Raw genomic sequence first — 21,643 nt, forward strand, 5'->3', positions numbered from 1 at the left:
TTCTGTGCAGGACAGGTTTAATAAAAGAGAGGAAGAGCAGAAGTGTTTCTGATCCATCTGATTACAAAGACCTGCTGCGTCTGCACTCAGCCGCCTTGATGAGCTCTCTCTGAAGAGTTTCTTTGTTTCTCTTCATGTTCTCCTTCGCTATCTCCAACAAAGACTTGATCATCTCCTCGCTGTATGGCTTTTGGAAGGTGCAGAACTTGTCCATCATTGCACGGACTTCTCTTTGATCTGAAGCAGAATAAAACCACAGACTATCAGACGGATGTTAGAGAGTTTCACATTCTCCTGATTGTAGCCGGTGCTACAACGCTGCTGTTCCCTGCTAGGTATAAAAGGGGGGGTGGGGGGGGGGTGGGGGGGGGCAGGAACAATGAGAGAGCGTTTTGGTTTCCAGCCGGGAGGAGAGGGAAGGTGCACACCCTCGACCACGCCGGCTGTTTTGTTTGTCCTGAGTTTGGGAGGACGGGTAAGAAGACATGCTTTGGTTTTATATCGATCTATTAAGAGGTTTAAAACGCGTCACTATCAGTGCTGGTTTTTTGTTTTCAGTTGTTTGACTGAAACGTTCCAGGAAGGCTGTAGAAGCAGAGGGGGGGCTCGTGAGTGCCCAGGTGTGTGACGGAGGTTGTCATCGGTGAGACGCGGTTTTAACTACGTTTTATTTAGACCTGAAGTTGATGAAGTTACATTATTATGCTGTGTTCTTCATCCTTTTAGCAACAGTTGGGCCAGGTGTTGTGTCTGGTGGGGGATGCTGGGAGGGTTTGGGCCCAGCGTACCAAGTACGAATAATTTATGTACATCCGTCTAATAAAGCTTTAGCCAATTTTTTATAAATATTGCATATGGGATTTTGGTTGGGGAACTAATGTTTCTATTTGTGTTTTAGGGAGCAGAGGGGAAATATGCCCGAGGGGCAGCTTTTGCCACTTCCCTAGTGTAGCTCCAGGGCGGATCTTCGGGGAGGGTAATGGTACTTTAACGGTTGCGAGCTGATGGAGGAACAGATTCGGGTGAAACTCGAGTTTGTAAAAACGCCACAAGTTTGTTTGCACGGTGAGTGTGTATCTTCCAGGGTGACCCTAGTGTGATTTGCAGTGATTTGAGTCTTTTACTCCCCTAGTTTGCAGCGATTATTAAAATTCCTCCTTGGCTAGTGCCAACATAGACCAATTCCCCCGACCGTGGTCCCTGCAATAGTTGAGTCAGGTATTGTATGGTGACACAGGGATTTTATGTCATTTATTGTCCAGAAACGTTTGGCACTTTTTCTATCTAATTTTGTGTCCATTTCCTTTTTGTTTGGTCATTGATTTGACCCCTGCCGGGGATCACTGTAGTAACTTGATTGCACCTGAAGAGGGGGGTGTTACATGATTAAAGTGTTTTTCATATTGACAGACCTTTGCAGTTCTCTCTGTTGAAGAGCGGCATGAAGACGATGGTGGGCTCCTTCCCCTTCCCCTCGATCACGTAGCAGTCCTTGGGGAAGTCTTTGTCCTCCAGGATCGTCTCGTCTATCTTTGGGAAAGGCTTCTTCAGCTTGGCTGCATGATCTCTGGCCTTAGTCAGATTCTGTGAGGAGAGACATGAGCCAATCAGAGCTATTTGGTTTTTTGAAGCAGGCTGTAAACATGTTCATGTCTGCTGTAAAAACAGGCTGTTTGAATGGGTGTGTATGTGACTTCCTGTGCTGCTGCAGCCAGCCTCTAGTGGACACTCCAGGTACTGCAGCCAGCCTCTAGTGGACACTCCAGGAACTACAGGATCATTTTTCAACACCAGAGGGTGCTGCTTGATAAATACACACACACACACACACACACACACACACACACACACACACACACACACACACACACACACACAGTACCTCGAAGATGTTCCCTGCGCTGAACTCAGGAACGATGATGAGGTCGATGTCTCTCTTGTCTCCCAGAATTGACGGGTAGCCGACGTTCAAATGCAAGCCGGCGTCAATCAGGTGGAAACGTTCTTTTTTCTGGAGGTAAGCTGGGACGCTGGAGTCTGCCCGGCAACAAGAACATCAAATATTTAATTCAACCAAGTTTCAGGCAGACTTTGATTGTTTTGTTCTTGTGTTGTTCTACGTTATATTTCATTGTGCAGCTGCTGTGGATCAACAGAAGGCTTCTTCTTCTTCTTCTTCTACACTTTTATTCAAACATATAATACACACATTATACCTTTCTGAAAGTGAGTCCTATAGACTCCTTTAAACTCTGTTTTTGGTCTCCACCAGCTGCAGAATGTTTGACGTGTCAGCTGCTACACTTCACTGTTCGACAGGTTTCTTTGTGTTTGTAGACACATAAGAGCTGATGGGACCGTGCCTGATATTTATCTGTCAGTTCTTTAAGACAATGAGCAACATTCAGAGACCGTCTGCTGTGCTGGATCCTGGTGATACGTGCACGCCTGGTCTCAAAGCCTACGTGCTCTGCTGAGGTCATCGCTCAGATTCAGTCTGTTTGTTGGATGGTCGTCTTTGTCCACACACAGATACTGAGTGACCTTCAGACCTCCATCAGACAGAAGAGTACAGGGACATTTTATCTTCTTCCTGTTTGTGCCAAAGGTCAGGACTGAGCTGGGGAAAAGGGGGGTTAAATTTACTGCTTCCTTTATTCTGAACAATTACAAAAAAGACCTGAAATAAGCTGCTCTCATTGGAGGACTTTAAGAGGATGTTAAAGGTCACATGACCTCCTCCTCTTCAGGTGAAATCAGTGTCAGAGCTCCTCTTCATCATGTGTGTGAAGTGTGTTGTTGTAAATCCACTCTGATCCTGTATTTGATCATGTCTATAAACCCCTCTATTTCAGCCCTGCTCAGAACAGGCTGTTTCTGTGTCTGTAGCTTTAAATATGTAAATGAGCTGTGTCTGACCACGCCCCCTCTCTGGAAGGGCTCGGGTGTACTCGCTGCTTTCTGGCTCCATGTCCTATTGTTTACGGTGAGAAGGCAGACTCAGAGGGCAGAACAAACACCTAGCTGTGGGAGTGTCACCCACCTGGGGGAGGGGCTACTGCCCTTTGTGATGTCATGAAGGGAAAAATCTCTAAAGGTTGAAAAAATTCCCAAACACGTATCATTTGACCCATTTAAACTGTGGACAGCTGCAGACACACAGTATAAGACATATAATCAAAGGTTTCTCTAAACATGGAGGAAATACTTTCACAGTGAGTGTTGCTGATGTGTGGTCTGACCTTGGTGTTGGTAGAGGAAGTTGTTGGTTGTTCCCCACTCCCACTTCCAGAGCAGACGAAGGACCTTCCATAAAGTTCCACATGTCAGGAAATCTGAAATAAACAGACGTGTTTACAACTCATTTAAATCCCTATCAAGTTTCCTCCCGCCTCATGGACACATCAGTCACATTTTAAATCTCACATTTGCTTCTTTATAATGTAAAACAAAGTGTTCTATAAAGAAGAAAACTGGTGAAGTGATGGTGTTATTATCTATGTCAGTCGCTGATATCATGAGCGTACATAAACCAACATGTTTAAATAAATAAGAAGAGGTTAGGTTCATACTGGATGTCTGAAGAGCATCATGACGCTCGTCTTTCAGTAGCTGCTGCTGCAGCTTGTCGAGGTCAGCCAGGACTTCGGGATCCTCGGTGGTGTTTCTGGCTTCAGCTATGAGTTGGCTGAAGTCCTGGTCAAGACTCTCCTGCTCTTCTTCTGCAGGGTCGACTGGATCTGTTAGAAAACACATCAAGTTATTAAAACAACAAGATGATCACTCAGCTTCATTGTGTATATCTGTGGAAGGTAAAACTTTACAAAAAGGTACATATATTTGTTTATAGATAGTATGAAACTAACCACCAGGTGACTATTAAGTTACCACTAAGAAACCAGTAGGTCATCACCAAGTAACCACTAAGTAACATCGAAGGAACCAATCAGTAAATTAAAATTTAAATAGCTCTCCAATCACACGAGGCAGTCACCCACACTCTATCATGAAGACAAAACAAGACCAGTTATTCTCAGCAAACAGGAAGTGGGAAACCATCACCCAGGACAGCAGCACCACTAAAGGACGGGGAAGAGGAAATACTGAAGTTGCAATTAGCAAAAGAACAAAACGAAACACAGTAAAGGAAAAGAATTCACTAAATGTGAAAGGGTTACAAATGAACAGACTCGATAAAATAAATGCTGCCAAAACAACCAGAAACAAATAATGAACTCAAATAGAAAAGACACATCATTTATCCAAATGATGTTATAATGTTCTTGTCAAAAGAAATAACAAAATGCTGACTAACTAGTGTAAGTGACATCAATGTGTGTAAAGGAATAAATCAGTGTAAACACTTTCTAGTTCTTTCTCTTAACTTTTTGTCACCTTCTATGAAGCACAGTAAATTCAACTCCTCTTCTTTCTCTCTCTCTCCCTCTCTCTGTCTCTCTCTCTCTCTCTCTCTCTCTCTCTCTCTCTCTCTCTCTCTCTCTCTCTCTCTCTCTCTCTGAGCTGAGTGGACTGATACTGGACTCTGAGCTGAGTGGACTGATCCTGGACTCTGAGCTGAGTGGACTGATCCTGGACTCTGAGTGGACTGATCCTGGACTCTGAGCTGAGTGGACTGATACTGGACTCTGAGATGTGTTTCTATGTCAGTAGTGTCTGCTGTTCTGATGTCACAGTGATTTCATTCATTGTATATCTCCCCTGTAAGTTTACTACATTCATTCTGGTTGGTGTTTACATCCCTCTGCAGTCCAACGTGCAGGAGGCACAGTGCGCTCGCTCGCAGACTAGATAACTGTGTGTGGAGCGGACAAACCCCCATAAAACACAGACTCTGATCAGCCCCACAATTAGAAAACATCACAGTAATGTGAAGTTTCTTTATGTGTTCCATTAACGCTCACTGGACTTCACGTTTATTTTCTCTCATGCAACCTTTGTACATTTCATGTTTTTATTATTCTTTATATTTGACATTTTTAAATTCTATTGTATATATTGGTTGCTTCTAATATTTTATTTTATTTAAGTACTTGTTATTTTAGCCTTGTTTTTTCTTTTACACCAAAATACCAAGACACATTCATCGGACATGTACATGACAATAAAACCAATTTTGATTCTGATATGTGTTAAATATCCGATTTTCACTCTGAAACAAACTAATGAACTAAATGAATCAACAAAAACAGAATATCAGTCACTGAAACTACAACTAGTGTGCAGCACTAATAGGAAGGAAACAAAATGATAATACAGGACGAACAACAAACCGTAAGCAAAATAAATTAAGTAGTAAACCCACATACATGTAGTACCCCTTAAATTAAACAATAAAAGCTGTCAGCTACGTCAGCACATTTAAGGTTAAGAGTTTGCTTTGCGACACCTATACAGCAGAATTAGTCCCTCAGCCGTCGATGTGCACAACAAACTCACAACAGCAGCAAGCCAAGCAGAAATGAAGCCTGGTGAGGCAAAGCAGCAGCGACTCCTGAATGAATCCAGCTCAGCCACAGCACACCAGAGGAGCAGTTACAAGCCCAGCAAGCAGTCCCTGCCTCACATAAATACACAATTAATATAGAAAAATAAGAGTATGGACTAACAAGACTTGCCGTTATGTGTATATATCGATGTGGCCTTGTTTGGTCTTACCTAAGGTGAACATCATGTTCTTTCCACACTTGTAGAGCACTCTGAGGGTCTTGTCTGACTTGAATGGAAGATGTTCTAAAAACAGAGAAGAATGTATGATGAAACAATGAATAGGATAAAATGTTAGTTTAGTACGAGGGAGAGGAGATGGAAAGGTTTCCTTTTATAGAGGAAATCCATGAGGTAGGCTAACAAGGCCCCCAGTGAAAGAAAAGTAACAAGGCCTCATTAAGTAACCACTAAGTAACCAATAAGTTACCAGTATGTAATCACATGTAGCCAGTATGATCATCGAGTATGAAATGATGTGATTTACCAAACAGCCAGTCATGGATGTATTTTTTGGTCTCTTTTTTGTCAGCCAACGCACTGCCACAAATACCTGCACAGGTTACAGAGGAGGAGTCATCTTTAGTCAGTATCAACACATGCAGAGATCAGTTTTGTCCCTGTATCCTGATGTTCCCTCAGCATCATGGCAGGCGAGGAAGGTGAAGAGGGAGAGGTCTGTTTACAGCTGCAGCTATCTCTCCATGTGAACACACACCTTGTACTTTGACCATGTCCATCTCATCTTTCTTTTTCTCTTTCTTCTCCAGCAGCACTCCATTCTTGAACTTGCTGCCCAGAAGAGACGTCTCGATGAAGAGGCCGAGGTCTGGGAACCCGGCTTCATGAGGACTCATCTCAAACCATCTCCCTGAGAGACACACAGGATGATTAATACTATAACAGTCAGTCACCCTCACAGCACCTAACATGACGTGTCTTTACCGTCCTCAGGACTCCCCTCTACGGCGCAGTAGATGGGGTAAGGGTTGGTGGCTTTACTGATGGCCTCGTCAGAAACATGCTGCTTGTCCATCTGATGAAACAGGAGATCAGATCTGAAGACTTTGTATGAAATCTAAATGTGATGCATATAAAATGGACACTTTAACACATGGAGTCAAAAAGTTATTCTTATTATTCAACTGGAACCTTTTTCGTGATTGTATATGAGATCAACGCCGCCCAGACATCAGAGAGAGAGAAGTTCTTCTCCTTCGCTCGCTCGCCCAGCCATGACCAAACCTGCTTCAGATCCACCCCTGGACCAATCAGATGGTCCACAGCCCGGTCCATGTTCACGCTCCACTCTGGGTCACTGTACAGAGAGGACATGGCCCTGACGGAGGAGAGGACAAGAAGAGGAGAGACTGACATGAAGAGCTTATTCCTCACAGAACCAGAGACAGCAAAGAAAACATGTTGCTGCTACTTTACAGCCTCTGATTACTGCATGCATCATCTGGATACTGGAGACCATGGAGCACTGAGGTTTAAACCTAATCTGAAGGTCCTGTAACCCACCACTGTACTCTGTGTGATCGCTTCTACTGCTTCTACCACTCGACTAAATCAGTGACATATCCTGATTATCATGTTACTATGAATCAAAAACTGCATTAACACAGGTTCACACACAGTCTGACACTGAAGTGTGTGAGTGTCGTTACCATGTCGACCCAGAGACTCCTCCCAGGTAGAGCACAGAGTCCAGCAGACCGTCCTTCTTCATCTGATAGAGAGTTCCCACCAGAGCCACTTCAGCCCTCTGACCTCCACCTGAACCCAGCAGAGCGATGTGAGGGACCGAATCCTGCAGGGAGACATCATCCAGAGTTTTAAAATTCAGCTACAAGGAAATGTCTACAATATGACCCGCCTAACTATTTCCTCATTCCTTTACAGCTTTAAACAAAATCCCCCCAGAGGGAAACTTCAGGAGGGTTCTTGTCAGGTTTGACCTTCACCTTCAGACATACAGTAAACAACTCAACAGAATAAATGAAAAAGAACAGACACGGACAAGGAGCATGTTTGTTCGCCTCTGCAGGAGGGGAAAAGCAGCCTCAGAGATCTCAACCTTCTGCTTTTCTTCCCCTTTGCTGAGCTCTTTATTGAGAATAAATGGGCGTTTACATTAGTAGGCCACAAACAGTTAGACAGTGCAATCGTATAGAAAAGTCCATTACTGAGTGATTGGAAAACAGATAATATGTGTTGTGTTGAGGAATATGACCTCTGATGCTGATTTTATAACCTAATTGACCACTGCAGGGCTCCAATCAGAGAGCACGCAAGACATCAGATGAGTTTGGCTGTTTACTGAAGAATTGTAGTACAGTGATGCATCTGGTACAGATTTGCAGAGCAGTTTATCGTCAGTGACTGCTGCACCACTGTAAAAATCCAACAATCGAACGTAGGGAAAAGGGAAGGAACTACTACAACTGCTCTAAACTGGTTTATCATGTGGATTGACTAATTTTGTGACAAAGCTAAAAGCAAATTTATGAAACTGACAACTTCCCCTCGTGGAAGTTTCCATCACTGTTTTAATCATAGACTGTAAAAATAATGGACGGGACAAGGTACCCTGTGGAGTGAAGCTTTTTTTTTTAGATCGCCCCCTACTGACTGGCTGCAGTATAGGTCATAAATCCCGCCTCCTCAATGATAACAGACGGGACTTGGGTCAAACTGTTAATTTAAAATACTCGTCACATAATTTTTTTCCAGACCTAAACTCTGCTGTGATCATTAGATATTATCACCCTACATGATGTTCAAGTGCTCATTTTTCTGTGAAGTTTGTTTTAAATAAGTTATTTGAGGTTAAAAAACGGGATTTTACGTCATACATGGCGATGATTGACAGCCGCGGATCTTGCGTAGTGCTCTTGGTAAATAAGTAGTTACGTCGTGAAGTGAAGCCGAGACGCCACAGAGCTTTTCTGTTCAGTTTTTTCGTCTTTTTTGAGCTGGTGAAAGCTGTTTTTATCTGCAGTAAACTAATGTCACGGACCTGTGGACTCTAAGGGAGCTTTGCAGTTTTTACGGTAAGTAATAAAGTTTGATTTATGTGTCATTGCTTAAAGTGTTATGAGCGAGCTAACATATTAGCAGTCTAAGCTAGGTTAGTTATCAGGTTTTTATTTTACTTTTTAACATGAGCAAACCTAATAACTGACATGCTGTGTTTCTTGATATTGTTATATTGTTTTTGTGATAGGAATTGTATTTAAAACCAAAACATGGTAATTAGGACACAGTCTTTGACTGACCGGCGGCGCGAACAGTCACAGCGGCCTCTCGCTCTCCCTATAGAACGGTGTTTTTACTTTTTTTTCATACTTTCTTTCTTTCTTTTGACTTTTCCCGTTTTTCTTACTATGGAAAAACTCAATTACAGCCGCAAGTTTCTACTGGACTCAAACAGTAATGACATTTCTGTGGATTTATTACCGGAATCCCCAAAACAACAGCTTCAAACTTTGGGATTACTTCGCGAGCCAGTTGACCCCCTGGAGAGGAGACGTAAGCGCAAACGAGGCGAACGAAAACAAAAGAGAGGTAAACGTGGAGGTATAAAAGCGAGGCTCGCTAAAATGCCCTACAGGACCGCTCTTCCGACTATTTTGCTGGCAAATTTAAGATCTTTGGACAATAAAATGGACCACATAGAGCTGATGAGAGCTGCGCATCGCAACGTTAGGGACGGCTGTGCGTACATATTCACGGAGACATGGCTGAACAAACGCATCCCGGACTCCGCCGTTCAGCTTGAACAATTCACATGCTACCGTTCGGACAGAATCCTTATTAAAGGAGGAGAGAAGAAAGGTGGTGGAGTCTGTGTCTACATCAGAGATGCTTGGTGTTGGGATGCAGCTGTGGTATGTAAACACTGTTCACCTCTGGCAGAGTTTATGATCATAAAGTGCCGTCCTTTCTATCAACCGAGGGAGATTACAGTGACCCTGCTCGTCGCTGTGTATATCCCCCCACTAACAACAACGCGGATAGAGTCGATGCACTTTGGGAACTTTACAACGCCATCAGTGAGCAGCAGACAGCCCACCCAGACGGATTTTTCATCATGCTAATGCCAGTTTACAGACCCAGGGTTAAAGTCACCAAACCAGTTCTGAAGCAGGTATGTGTGTGGCCAGAGGGGGCTTCTGCTGCACTGCAGGACTGGGAGATGTTTAAGCAGGCAGCCACCTACAACAACCACACAGACATTTGGGAGTACTCTGACACTGTTACCTCCTACATCAGCAAATGCATTGATGATGTCACCACCACCAGAACCATCATCACCCGGGCTAACCAGAAGCCATGGCTGACAGGAGAGGTACGCGGGCTACTGAGGGCCAGGAACATCGCCTTCAGAGCTGGAGATGCAGTCGGCCTGAGAACAGCGAGGGCCAACCTGTCCTGTGGCATCAGGAAAGCTAAACATAGCTACTCACTTAAAGTAACCAGACACTTCAAGGACAGCAGAGACGCGCAGAGCCTGTGGCGTGGTATCCAGACCATCACGGACTACAAACCCAAGCCACAGACCGGTGACAACAACACCTCTCTGCTGAACGACCTAAACAGCTTCTTTGCCAGGTTTGAAGCAAACAATAGCATGCCTGCACAGAAGACCACCCCTCCTCCCCACGACCAGACCCTGTGCCTGACTGCAGCCAGCGTGAAGAGAACCTTCTCCAACATCAACACCCGCAAGGCTGCAGGTCCAGACAACATCCCTGGCCGTGTGCTGAAGGACTGTGCAGAGGAGCTCAAAGATGTCTTCACAGACATTTTCAACACTTCTCTGAGGCAGACTGTTGTTCCAACGTGCTTCAAAACGACCACCATCATACCCATTCCAAAGAAGCCATCCACTCTCAATGACTATAGACCTGTTGCACTGACCCCCATCATCATGAAGTGCTTTGAAAGATTAGTCATGGCCCACATCAAATCCTCCCTTCCCTCCACCCTGGACCCCTAACAGTTTGCATACCGGGGCAACAGATCAACCGAGGATGCAATCTGCTCTGCTCTTCACCCAGCCCTCACCCACCTGGACTCCAAAAACTCATACGTCAGAATGCTGTTCATAGACTTCAGTTCAGCATTCAACACCATCATCCCTCAGCAGCTGATCGGCAAACTGGACCAGCTGGGGCTCAGCACTTCCCTGTGCAACTGGCTACTGGACTTCCTCAGCGAGAGGCCTGTGCGGGTTGGCGGCAACGCATCAAAAACCACCATCCTGAGCACCAGGGCCCCCCAAGGCTGTGTGCTCAGCCCCCCTGCTCTTCACGCTGCTGACCCACGACTGCACTCCATCCTTCAGCAGCAACCACATTGTGAAGTTTGCGGACGACACAACAGTGGTCGGTCTCATCTCCAACAACGATGAGACGCACTACAGGATGGAGGTGGGCCAACTGGCCACGTGGTGCAAAGACAACAACCTCTTCCTGAATATCGACAAGACCAAGGAGGTTGTTGTCGTCTTCCGGAGGGCCCCCACTCCCAAACCCCCCCTGACCATCGACGGTGCTCCTGTGGAGAGAGTGAGCAGCACCAAGTTCCTGGGGGTCCACATCAGTGAGGATCTCTCCTGGACAGCCAACACCACATCACTGGCCAAGAAGTCCCAGCAGCGCCTCTACTTCCTCCGTAAGCTGAAGAGAGCACAAGCACCCCCACCCATCATGTGCTCCTTCTACAGAGGCACCATGGAGAGCACCCCCACCCATCATGTGCTCCTTCTACAGAGGCACCATGGAGAGCATCCTGACCAGCTGCATCACTGTGTGGATGGGGAGCTGCAATGCTGCCAACCACAAGACCCTGCAGCGCACAGTGAAGGCGGCTGAACGGATCATCGGTGTCCCGCTCCCCTCTCTTCTGGACCTCTACGGCACCCGCCTCACCCGCAAAGCAACCCGCATTGTGAGTGACCCCACCCACCCCTCACACAGCCTCTTCAGCCTCCTGCCATCGGGGAGACGGTACCGCAGCCTGCGGGCCGGCTCTACCAGACTGAGAAACAGCTTCTTCCACCAAGCTGTCAGGATGCTGAACTCTCTTCCCTCTCTCCCCTCCCTCCCCTCTCTTCCCTCCCCTCTCTCCCCTCCCTCCCCTCTCTCCCCTCCCCTCTCTCCCCTCCCCTCCCCCCTCTGCCCCCATGAACACTGAATCACTGGAACCTCCTCCTGTTTGAACATTGAAACAGAAACCTGGTCACTTATTGCACACTGCACGCATGCACAAGTTCACTTTTCTTATAATCTGGTTCTATACTCCATTTTATTTAACTTAATACTTTTGCACATTTAGGTTTATTAATGTAAATATTATTTATCTTTTTACATCTTTTTTTACCTCTTTTTACCTTGTTTATTTTATTTACCTTTTTCTTATCTACATTGCACCGTGGGGAAACGTAATTTCGATTTCACTGTATGTCTGACATATTTTGGAATTGACAAATAAAGAACCTTAAACCTTGAAATCAGCTCATAGATGGCGTTCATTGACTGTACATTTATGTTTCAGTAAATAATAAATAGGTCTGGTAAGGTTTTTAGGACAAAAACAAAGCTAAATACTATAAATCTGTCCTGTATAATTACTGATGTGTACATGTTTACAGTCTGTGTAAAGAGTGTGTTATACAGAGATTAACATGTCACCATGCAGCCTGATATTTATAATACTGTATAATGAGGGAGAATATTTCTCTAGATATCAGGATAAAACTAAAGTAAGCTCTGATTTAATATAACTTCTGTCTGATTTAAGAGACTGACAGAAACATGAACACAAACAATCAGCGGTGGTGTAATATAATATTAACCGAGCATCATGCTGCTGTCAAATATTCAGCATGAGCTTACACACACATTACCAATCCTATAATCACAAGTTGATCATGTTGTACATTTAATGACGCTTATTAATAAATTGTGTTATAACTTGACAAAACCTGACACAGACTATAAAAACCGGCTGCTTGTTATGGTGGTTAGGAGGAGACAGACAGGCTCAATAAAAGAAGGCATAAAGATCACGTTTCTCACAAAATCATATATTAATGTTTTTTATTTTGCATCTATAATCATTAATGAAGATTTTATGTCTTTTAATAGGTATTTCCCTGTTTTCACCAACATATTTTACATTAAACTGAGGATTTCCTTTCTCTCTCTCTCTCTCTCTCTCTCTCTCTCTCTTCCAGCTCGTCCTCGGAGGATTGGAGGACCTGACCACTGCTTCTCTTACCAGGGCGTTTGGTCTGATCTTACACTGGACGGCGGTCTGATGCGAAACTGTGGCCCGAGTGTCGCGCCTGAGCCACAGAGGACGCAGCTCGCACGTCCTGAGCAATGTTTGACTATTCATTCAAAAGATGAACGGAAGAAAAGAGAGGATTTTTAATACCGAGGTTTTTCTTATAAGCCACATTTTGTTTTTGTTATATTTAGATTAATCTGCTTTAACTTTAAAATACTGTGTTTGTTAAAGTTACAAGACTAGTGTTGCATTTCATGTGATTGAATAAAATATAATAATGTAATTGCCTTCTCAGTCGTGTCTGTATCATACCACTCTACTGTCTTTATGTGCATGCTGTCTTTAACACTAACCTGCATTAAATGTTCAGCACTCGAGTGTTGATGTACTTTTAAAGCTGTTTGTTTCCCAGCTGTGACTTCTGTCATTGCCCTACAAGAACATGAGACATTCTATGTTTTTACAGCTTCAAAAAGCAGAGAAAAGGTTTAAATCAATGAATACTTTATTTGATTTATAACACATAGTCTGAACGGTGGTTCAGTTATAAAAGTGAGGAGGTTACTGGTTTGAATCCCTGTCTGACAGGAGTCTCTCTGTGAGGAGTTTGCATGCTCTCTTCCTTCCACAGTCCAAAGGTGTTCACCGAGGAGAACAAAGTAAGGGAGACCATCAGGTGAGCTGGCAGGGGTGTCTGTATCAGCCATCTTTCTTCTTCCTTGTGTCTAAAATGAGGATAATAAAAAACAATGAGATAAACATCTTAGACAAGGAAAAGAACCAGAGAAAAGGTCCATACAAACAGAAACCTTAATGAAACAGATTCATTTACCAACTCCACAGTTATGCACAGAAACACATATACTCTGTAAATGTACATAGAACTGAAGTAACTACTGACAGCAGATATGACTTTAGTACTATGTGCACCACTACTTTCTATCATATAACATATTTTCACCAGCATATGTTCGATCTGTACACAGCTTATGTTGCTAACTTAGCTAAAATAGTTTTAGTTCGTTTTTTGCCAAAAATAAAATGTTTAATAACCCACAGAGTTAAAGAAGATCGATAGATAGATAGATAGATAGATAGATAGATAGATAGATAGATAGATACTGAGGGAAATTCAAGGCATCCAGTAGCAATAAACAAGACATACAGGACACGAAAAACTGTTTAAATTCAATAATTAATATAAAAAGTGTGATTTTCTTAGTTTCTGAGTTAACTACGTTTAGATATTTGACTTGAAATATATGGTGGTTTTGTACTCACCTCTATGGTCGGTAGATGAATTTCTCTCTGTAAAGATTCTTAAGTTCTTGGCGTAGCTGGGCTGCGTAAGCTATCAGAGCGGTACGCAAAGTGGGCGGGGCGTGTTGCCAGGGCTCCTCCCGCCGGACCCTACTGCGCAGACTCTGGTTGCAAATGACGTCAAAATTCCAAGATGACAGCGCCCATGAGGGCCGTAAAAAAGCTTCACGAAGGTAGAACGGAAACAGCTACAGTCCACACCCACTGGTTTTAATAGAATCTTATAAAGAACACGAGGCGAAATCTCCCTTAAAATAATATGTCAGCAAAAAGCATTAAACTATTAATAATATGATTCTTGATTTTCTAACAGTTCTTTGTCAGACTTTGATTGCAGACTTGTTCAGCTGTCTATCAAATAGAATCAAATGTAATAACTGTGTTTAAAATCACCTGGTTGATCCTAAAATAAAACATCTTCAGCAGCACAGTAAATGATGACAGTCTGACTTTGACCAGTGCACCACCTGATCAGCAGATGGTCAACATGAAAAAGAGTGTTTCATGAAAGAAACTCAGAAAGGAAGAAAGAAGCAGAGGACAGACGTTTCTTCTTCTCTTACTTTTGAACAGTTGATTCCCAGTCCGTTGAGAGACTTGAGGATGACTTCCTGTTTCCTCTTGTGAACGTACTCCTGTTCACCTGCACACACCTGCTGAGACTGACGCACAGAGCTCTGAAACAAACAAACAAACAGTTTAACACACACACAGCTTGGTCATCATGTTTTTGAGCACAGGAGGAAACAAGACATCACAGGACTTTATTCTTTCATTATGACCAGAATCATATGAAAGTCTAAACATCTTAAATTGTGAGCCCTCAGTGTGCAGCAGGTTAAAGAAGGACGATCATGCACATCATGGTTAGTCAAGCAGCTCTCACCTGAGATCTCTTCTTCTCCATGTTGCTCTCTGTTGATGCCACTGCTCCAAAGATCACAAAGCTAACCTGTATGAGGAGGAAGGGACAGCTTATATGTGAAGTCAGCATGAGGGGGCGGGGCTTCTGCTCATCAGAGACGCCCACGAGACAATCAGACAAGATCAAAAAAAGACAAATACACCAACTGTATAAAATACCTCTCACACACACACACACACACACACACACACACACACACACACTCTCTCTCTCTCTCTCTCACACACACACACACACACACACACACACACACACACACACACTCTCTCTCTGTTTTTTTACATCTTTTTACACTTAGTTTGCAGCGTGGCTCGGAGAGATAGAGTGATGCTGCTGTGTGTCCAACACATGTTAAAAAATTGACAATAAAGATGACTTTGACTTTGACTGCAAAGCTGTGATGGTCGTTTTTAAAGATGGTCACAATGACGCTGCACCCGTAGCTCTTGGACTCAAATATTTCAATGTATATGAGCAGCGTTTTGGACGAGTTGAGTTTTTAGAGCTTTACCACAGAGCTCTGAGTAAGTTAAGAAAAAACAGCAATTACAATGAACAGATCAGTTGACAGATGAAGTGCAGAGTCGTGATGACAGGTTACAGTTCAGACACACAGACATGTCCGACTGTCTCGCCTTTTTTGTCCTTTTAGATGGAGCCAAAGGCTTCAGGTGAAATGAGGTCGGCCATTTTCAAGTCATTTTGGAGAAAGTTCCAGGTAGAGGGAGCAGCACAACTGAACGCTCTTTTTCCGAGCTCAGTGCGGACACGAGGAACAGACAGTTTTAAAACATCACAGGAACACAAGGCGTGTTGGCTTCTGGTTCTTTGAAGGTGTTCACATAAATATGACGGCACCAAACCAAGAAGAGCTTTGTAAAGAAGATTTAGCCAGTGTGAATACCTGCACACCTTTATGGGTGGTCAATCAGATTTCATGTACAGGTCACAGTGATGAGTATGGCGTCTACAACCTGTCACAAATCTCAACGTGCAGTGATTCACGGTAAACATTTAACAGAGGCGCCCATGTACAGCACATCGCCATAATCCAACAAAGGAAGGAAGGTAGAAGAAACAAGAAGTTTCCTCACCCTGAGTGAAAAGCAGGATTTATTTCTTTAATAAAATCTCAGCTTCACTTTGAATTTGGAGACGAGTTTGGTGATCTGTGCTTTAAATGATAGTTCACAGTCCAGAAGGAAACCCAGGTACTTGTAGCTTTTGACAAGCTCGACTGGATTTCCTTGGCACGTTAAAATCAAGGAACATTTGTTGGTACTTGACGTAAATGTGAAACAACATGAGCTTTCTTTTATCACAGTTTATGACCAACTTTAGTTCCCTGAGCCGAGACTGGACAACTCATAAACTCCAAAGCTTGTGCAACAGACAATTATAGATGATAGCATCACCTTTTAACAGTCGAAGAACAAAGCCCTTCATTGTTTAGTTAGTCAGAAAAAGATAAAGACAAGATAAGTTTCTCTGGTAAGGACTGTTATATCTTTATATGGACATTTACACCCACACACACCCACACACACACACACACACACACACACACACACACACACAGGCACACACACACAGGCACACACACACAGATATACTTGATAGGTACTTTATTGATCCCGAGGGAAATTCAAGTAAGCATAACTAACTGTGTCACTTTCTCTCTCGTTGTCTTAACAGAGTCTTACTTTGTGGAGAAGCGTAACTGTTCCTCCCTCTAAAATGTCTTAAGTCAGACTCTCCATTTGGAAAGGATAAGATATGTTCTGATGAACAGAACCCTCGTCCTAACACACACTGTCCAGGTGAAGGTCTCTGAGGGTCGTGAGGGGTCAGTAATGGTTGACTGGGTTTTTATTTTAGTCATATTTGGATTCAGTAACATTTCATGTTATTGCACTTCATTTCTGAACTACATTATTTAAATATTACCTCTGTGCCCATCTATATCTTCTTCTTTGATGTTTACTCTCTCTTGTTGTGTTTTCTTTTACAGTTTGAGTAGGTTTTATGTTTAGCTAGTCTTATAATTACCTGGACTACATTAAGAACTTGTTTCTGTGTTACACGTTACCTGTTAGGAGAGCTTGTCTATCTATCTGTCTGTCTGTCTGTCTGTCTGTCTGTCTGTCTGTCTGTCCGTCCGTCCGTCCGTCCGTCCGTCCGTCCGTCCGTCCGTCCGTCCTCTCTATATAGAGAATAAGGAGTAGACACAGCCCATGATGTTTAGACATCTTAAAAGGACCCACTCTGTCTCATTAAACACCACATTTATTCATAAGTAGGGTGGTTGCCTGAAAGGCGAACCACACTACTACTATTGTGAATATTCTTATTATTATTATTATTATATCCTCAAATTTTGGCGCCCTACTCCTCCCACAGCGTTTGCGCCACGCACACAAGAAAGGTATCAAAACGAGCGGCTCGGTCATGACATGGGTGTTTTTACTTTGTGGAAACTTCCGGTACATGTTGTGGACACAAATCGAGTTCAAGCGACAAAAATCGCCCTCCTGAAGTCATTGTTGTTCGCATATACAAACAAAATACATCAAAATAAAGCTCTGAGTGTCCTCTCACTCATAAAGCAAAAAATAAAAACATAAAATGTTTCAGTCTCCCAGGGGAGACATTTGTTTGACAGTCACCACATACACACACATTGGGCTCTCACTCTAACTGACCTCCAGAATTTCACAGTTTTCACTCATGTTTTAAAATCGCCACTGTGGTCCCAGTCTGAATGCTAAATGAAAATAAAATACATCAACACGTGCGCCTATTTGTTCTGTCGCTCACAGTCCAAACGGATCGGTGATACCATTTTTTAGTTTTCAAGATATTTGAGGTTTTGCGAGCAGTGGTAAGCCCATTCAAATACATTGATGGAATGTTCTGGCAGTTTGGCAGATCAAAGCTGAATGTCAACCAATCAGTGAGCAGCAGGTGTTCAGAGTTAGAGTGATGACATCATCATTTGAGTGGGACCATAGACTGGTGTAGTTTTGCGTCCTAAATCCAGGAAGTGAGTTAGCATTTTAGTCACACACAATGATTTGGTCTGCAATGATCCAAAATCCAATGCAAAAATCCCAGAGGCGAATGTTCGTAGGAACCACCGGCGCCATTTTTTCGGGTTGGCCTACAAAAATGTGTCATTACTATACCAGTCTATAGCAGTGGGACAGAGTTCTGTCTTACCTGTTAGCTGACTACAGTTAAACAGTCTTACTGCAGTATAACTCAGAAACGCATACACAAACACACACAGCAACCACCCTCACAATTTCTGCTGGAATTGTCTCGTATTACATATTATTTTGTCTCTGGTTCCAGGTTGTTGCATAGATTTCCAAACTGTCCTCTGAGACCAGGGTGCAGCAATGTCTCGTTCTGAACTCGTTAATGTCCTGGAGGACCTGAAGGAAAAGGAGGACAAAAAGTTTAAGTGGTTCCTGGAGGATTCTGACGAATTAGATGGCTTCCCTGCGATCCCGAAGAGCGAGCTGGAGAAGGCGGTGGAATGTTTTGAAACAGTGGCTCTGATGGTGCAGACTCACGGCCTCTCTGGTGCTCTGAAAGTAACAGTAGAGCTCCTGAAGAAGATCCCCAGGCTTGATTTAGTCGAGCGTTTATCCAACAGTGAGTCCTCCAGATATTCTTGAGCAGTTGTGAAATGATCTATAAGGAATAGTTGACTCCTCTGATTGCGATTAAAGTTCATAAAATGAATCAAAAACAACAGTCACATGCTTTGATTTTGTAACTCCTTTTTAGGTTAATACATCTGTTAACTGATTTGATTTGTTATTGATAAAGCTGGGCTAGTATCGGAAAATCTAGGTACGACTATGGAGCCTGAAGTATTAAAATGTCAGCAGACAACAGACAACACAAAACTGCCTACCTAAGCCGGCTTTCTGAGTGCCCAGGCAAACACAATAAAGAACCTCAAACCAAACAAAAAGGGTCCATGGAAATTCTTGGTGTGTGTGTTCTTTTCACTACCCGGGTAGGTTTATGAGTGTTCTTATCTGTATGAATGATACGAAGACGTAGGATGACGATGGTTCCAAAGATGCTTCACCAGGCTCTCGGCCCGTTCACTGACTTCTGTGTTTGGCTCGCCACTGACCGCCAGGGTCAGATTCAGATGATCTATCCCTCTCTATAAAAACAACCTATGCATACAGTACACGATGCATTAGTTACTATTGTCTCACTTCACTTCAAATCTAATGAACTTGTCTTCTTTCAAATGTCATATCAAATATACCCAATTGTTAAGGATATAAATACTATAATCATTATGTAAATTAATAGTTACACATCACACCACATAAGTCAGGTCCAATCATGTCCTTCCATCTCACAGCATAAAATGAAATCAGAAGATCTCTGAAACCAGATGTTTTGACTTTTTAAATCTATTTATACATCTTAAAAAACGTCTTAAACATAACATTTTAATATATTCAATCTTTTAAACAGTTCTCCTGTTACTCATAACCATATCAAACATGTATATGGGCAATTAAATGAATTTAACCACCCTTATCTTACATGATAAACAAGAGGATAAACGCTCCCTGAATCCAATGACTTCTGAGTCAGTAACACAGAATATAAAGGAACATTTAACGGTGTGAATATTATCAGAGAGCAGAGTGAATTTCAATCCTTTGGATGATATTCTCATACTGATGTTTCTTTTCCACCGAGTAAAGTGTTGTTTTTTCTATAAAGTTCCCGGGCTGTACGCGCCACTCTGGGTTTTTTTTTACATCTTTTTACAGTTAGTTAGCACCGTGGCTCAGAGACAAAGATTATTTTTGATTAGATTTGATTAGATTAGATTACTTTGACTTTGACTGGACAATCGATTTGGCTGCAAAGCTGTGATGGTCGTTTTTAAAGATGGTCACAATGACGCTGCACCCGTAGCTCTTGGATTCAAATATTTCAATGTATATGAGCAGCGTTTTGGACGAGTTGAGTTTTTAGAGATTTACCACAGAGCTCTGATAAAAGAGAATTACAGTAATCCAACATGGAGGTAACAAATGCATGAAGTCGTTTTAATGCATGGTTTAAGACAGGAGATATCTGCTCAGGGCTTTATTCCTTTTCCACCTCATGGCTCTGTTGTGAAGTATACGACGAGGAGAAGCTGCTGATGTGACCAAAGTCAGGTCAGAAGAAAAAGCTTCAGGTTTCTTTAACAACTTGGTCATGTGACTTCAGATAAATCAGCATCAGACAAAACGCAATATAAGGAAGTCTACGTGTCTGAGGTTTTCAAGAGACGTGATGCTTCTGCGTCTGACACCTGACCCCGTAGACCCCTCAATGTGTCACTTCCACAAATGCAATTACAGATATACACACACACACACACACACACACACAGCTTTGAGCACATTATGTATAATAACAGAGACATCACAAAGCGGGTTTGATTTTTAATTAAATCATCTTTATGTGAAGAAGGAGAAAAACAAGTTCAGCCATGATGTCACACATGGAGCTTATTTAGTTCTTGTCGAGTCTTCTGACTGTAAACGGAAGTGTAGTCTTCTCTGTTTGAACACAAGTTAAACGATGCTGCCCTCTGGTGGCTAAACGAAGTAGGTGCAGCCTTCAGGTGGCGTAGTAGTTAGGGTTAGGGTTAGTTGAAGTTAAACCGGAGAGCACAAAGAGTTCAATAATGTATTGAAAGAGGAGGATTGAGGATCTGATCAAGTCCATGAGCCTGTTTCACTCTGAGCGGATTCACCTTCAGGTAGGAAACTCTGAGTCAGTCCACTCAATGTTCAGCACGTGCACCATGAGGAGGCCAACATTAATGAAGCCACAGGCGCAACAGGTGACAAAAAAAGCTCCTCCTACTTTAATCCTCTCGATTTATAACCTCCGTCTTCATAAGGACACAGGGAGAATGTGAACAGGTTTTATGAGAAGAAAAAGAAACAGTGCTGCAGCTCGATGGAGGAGCAAACAGCTGCTCACGCCATGAAGTCTGTTCATTTTATATTTAATCACAATTATAATATCACAGCTCCAAACTGGTGGAGTGGTTTTAAAGCTCAAAATGATTTTCATGCAAAAATCAAAATGACCCCCCTTTGAGTGACCTCTCCTGCTGAATCAGAAAGCCCAGAGTTTCCCTCATTTCAGGGTTAAATGAATCCAGGGTCCAGGTGAGAGTCTCGTGCTGAGAGCAAAACCAGCAGTTTACCCACAATCCTCTCTGTCTCGCTGAAACAGACAATTGCAAGCTTTCAGAGTCGGCCCCTTCAATTAACACGGTTTGATTAGAATTAAAATGACTACTGTTATATTTCAGTATGAGATCCGTTTATTCTCTGGATGACGTCACTGAACGCTGATTTGAAAACAATTAATTAAAAATAAAAAAGATTAAATGTTTGATTTTCTTTTATCAAAGTTTAAACCTTTCCAACTTTGTATCAATATTAACTAATTATGTTTCTTACATTAACTAACATAATTTAAATTAACATTTCAAAAAGTATTGAAGATCACAGAAAGATGAAAAAATCTGAAATTAAT

General features: G+C 42.8%; 1 protein-coding gene and 1 long non-coding RNA gene across 2 annotated transcripts; both read right to left on the reverse strand.

The window, feature by feature from the left end:
• On the reverse strand, window positions 1-15,101 carry LOC306838655 (cytosolic phospholipase A2 gamma-like). The gene is made up of 13 exons (XM_079366965.1): window positions 15,014-15,101; window positions 14,691-14,804; window positions 7,176-7,318; window positions 6,658-6,844; window positions 6,451-6,541; window positions 6,224-6,376; window positions 5,993-6,058; window positions 5,677-5,751; window positions 3,573-3,740; window positions 3,243-3,335; window positions 1,883-2,037; window positions 1,413-1,584; window positions 1-237 (listed from the first exon to the last, which is right to left on the reverse strand). Exons 1-13 carry the CDS (start codon window positions 15,032-15,034, stop codon window positions 62-64), a joined length of 1,614 nt encoding a protein of 537 aa, XP_079223091.1. The 5' UTR covers window positions 15,035-15,101; the 3' UTR covers window positions 1-61.
• LOC306838675 lies at window positions 13,295-14,281 on the reverse strand. Its single transcript, XR_013781112.1, has 2 exons — window positions 14,089-14,281; window positions 13,295-13,532 (listed from the first exon to the last, which is right to left on the reverse strand). It is a non-coding gene; the product is annotated as an uncharacterized lncRNA (long non-coding RNA).
• Window positions 15,102-21,643: the final 6,542 nt, after the last annotated feature.

The sequence above is a fragment of the Symphodus melops genome, assembly GCF_947650265.1.
Source record: "Symphodus melops genome assembly, chromosome: 17".
Classification (NCBI taxonomy): Eukaryota; Metazoa; Chordata; class Actinopteri; order Labriformes; family Labridae; genus Symphodus; species Symphodus melops.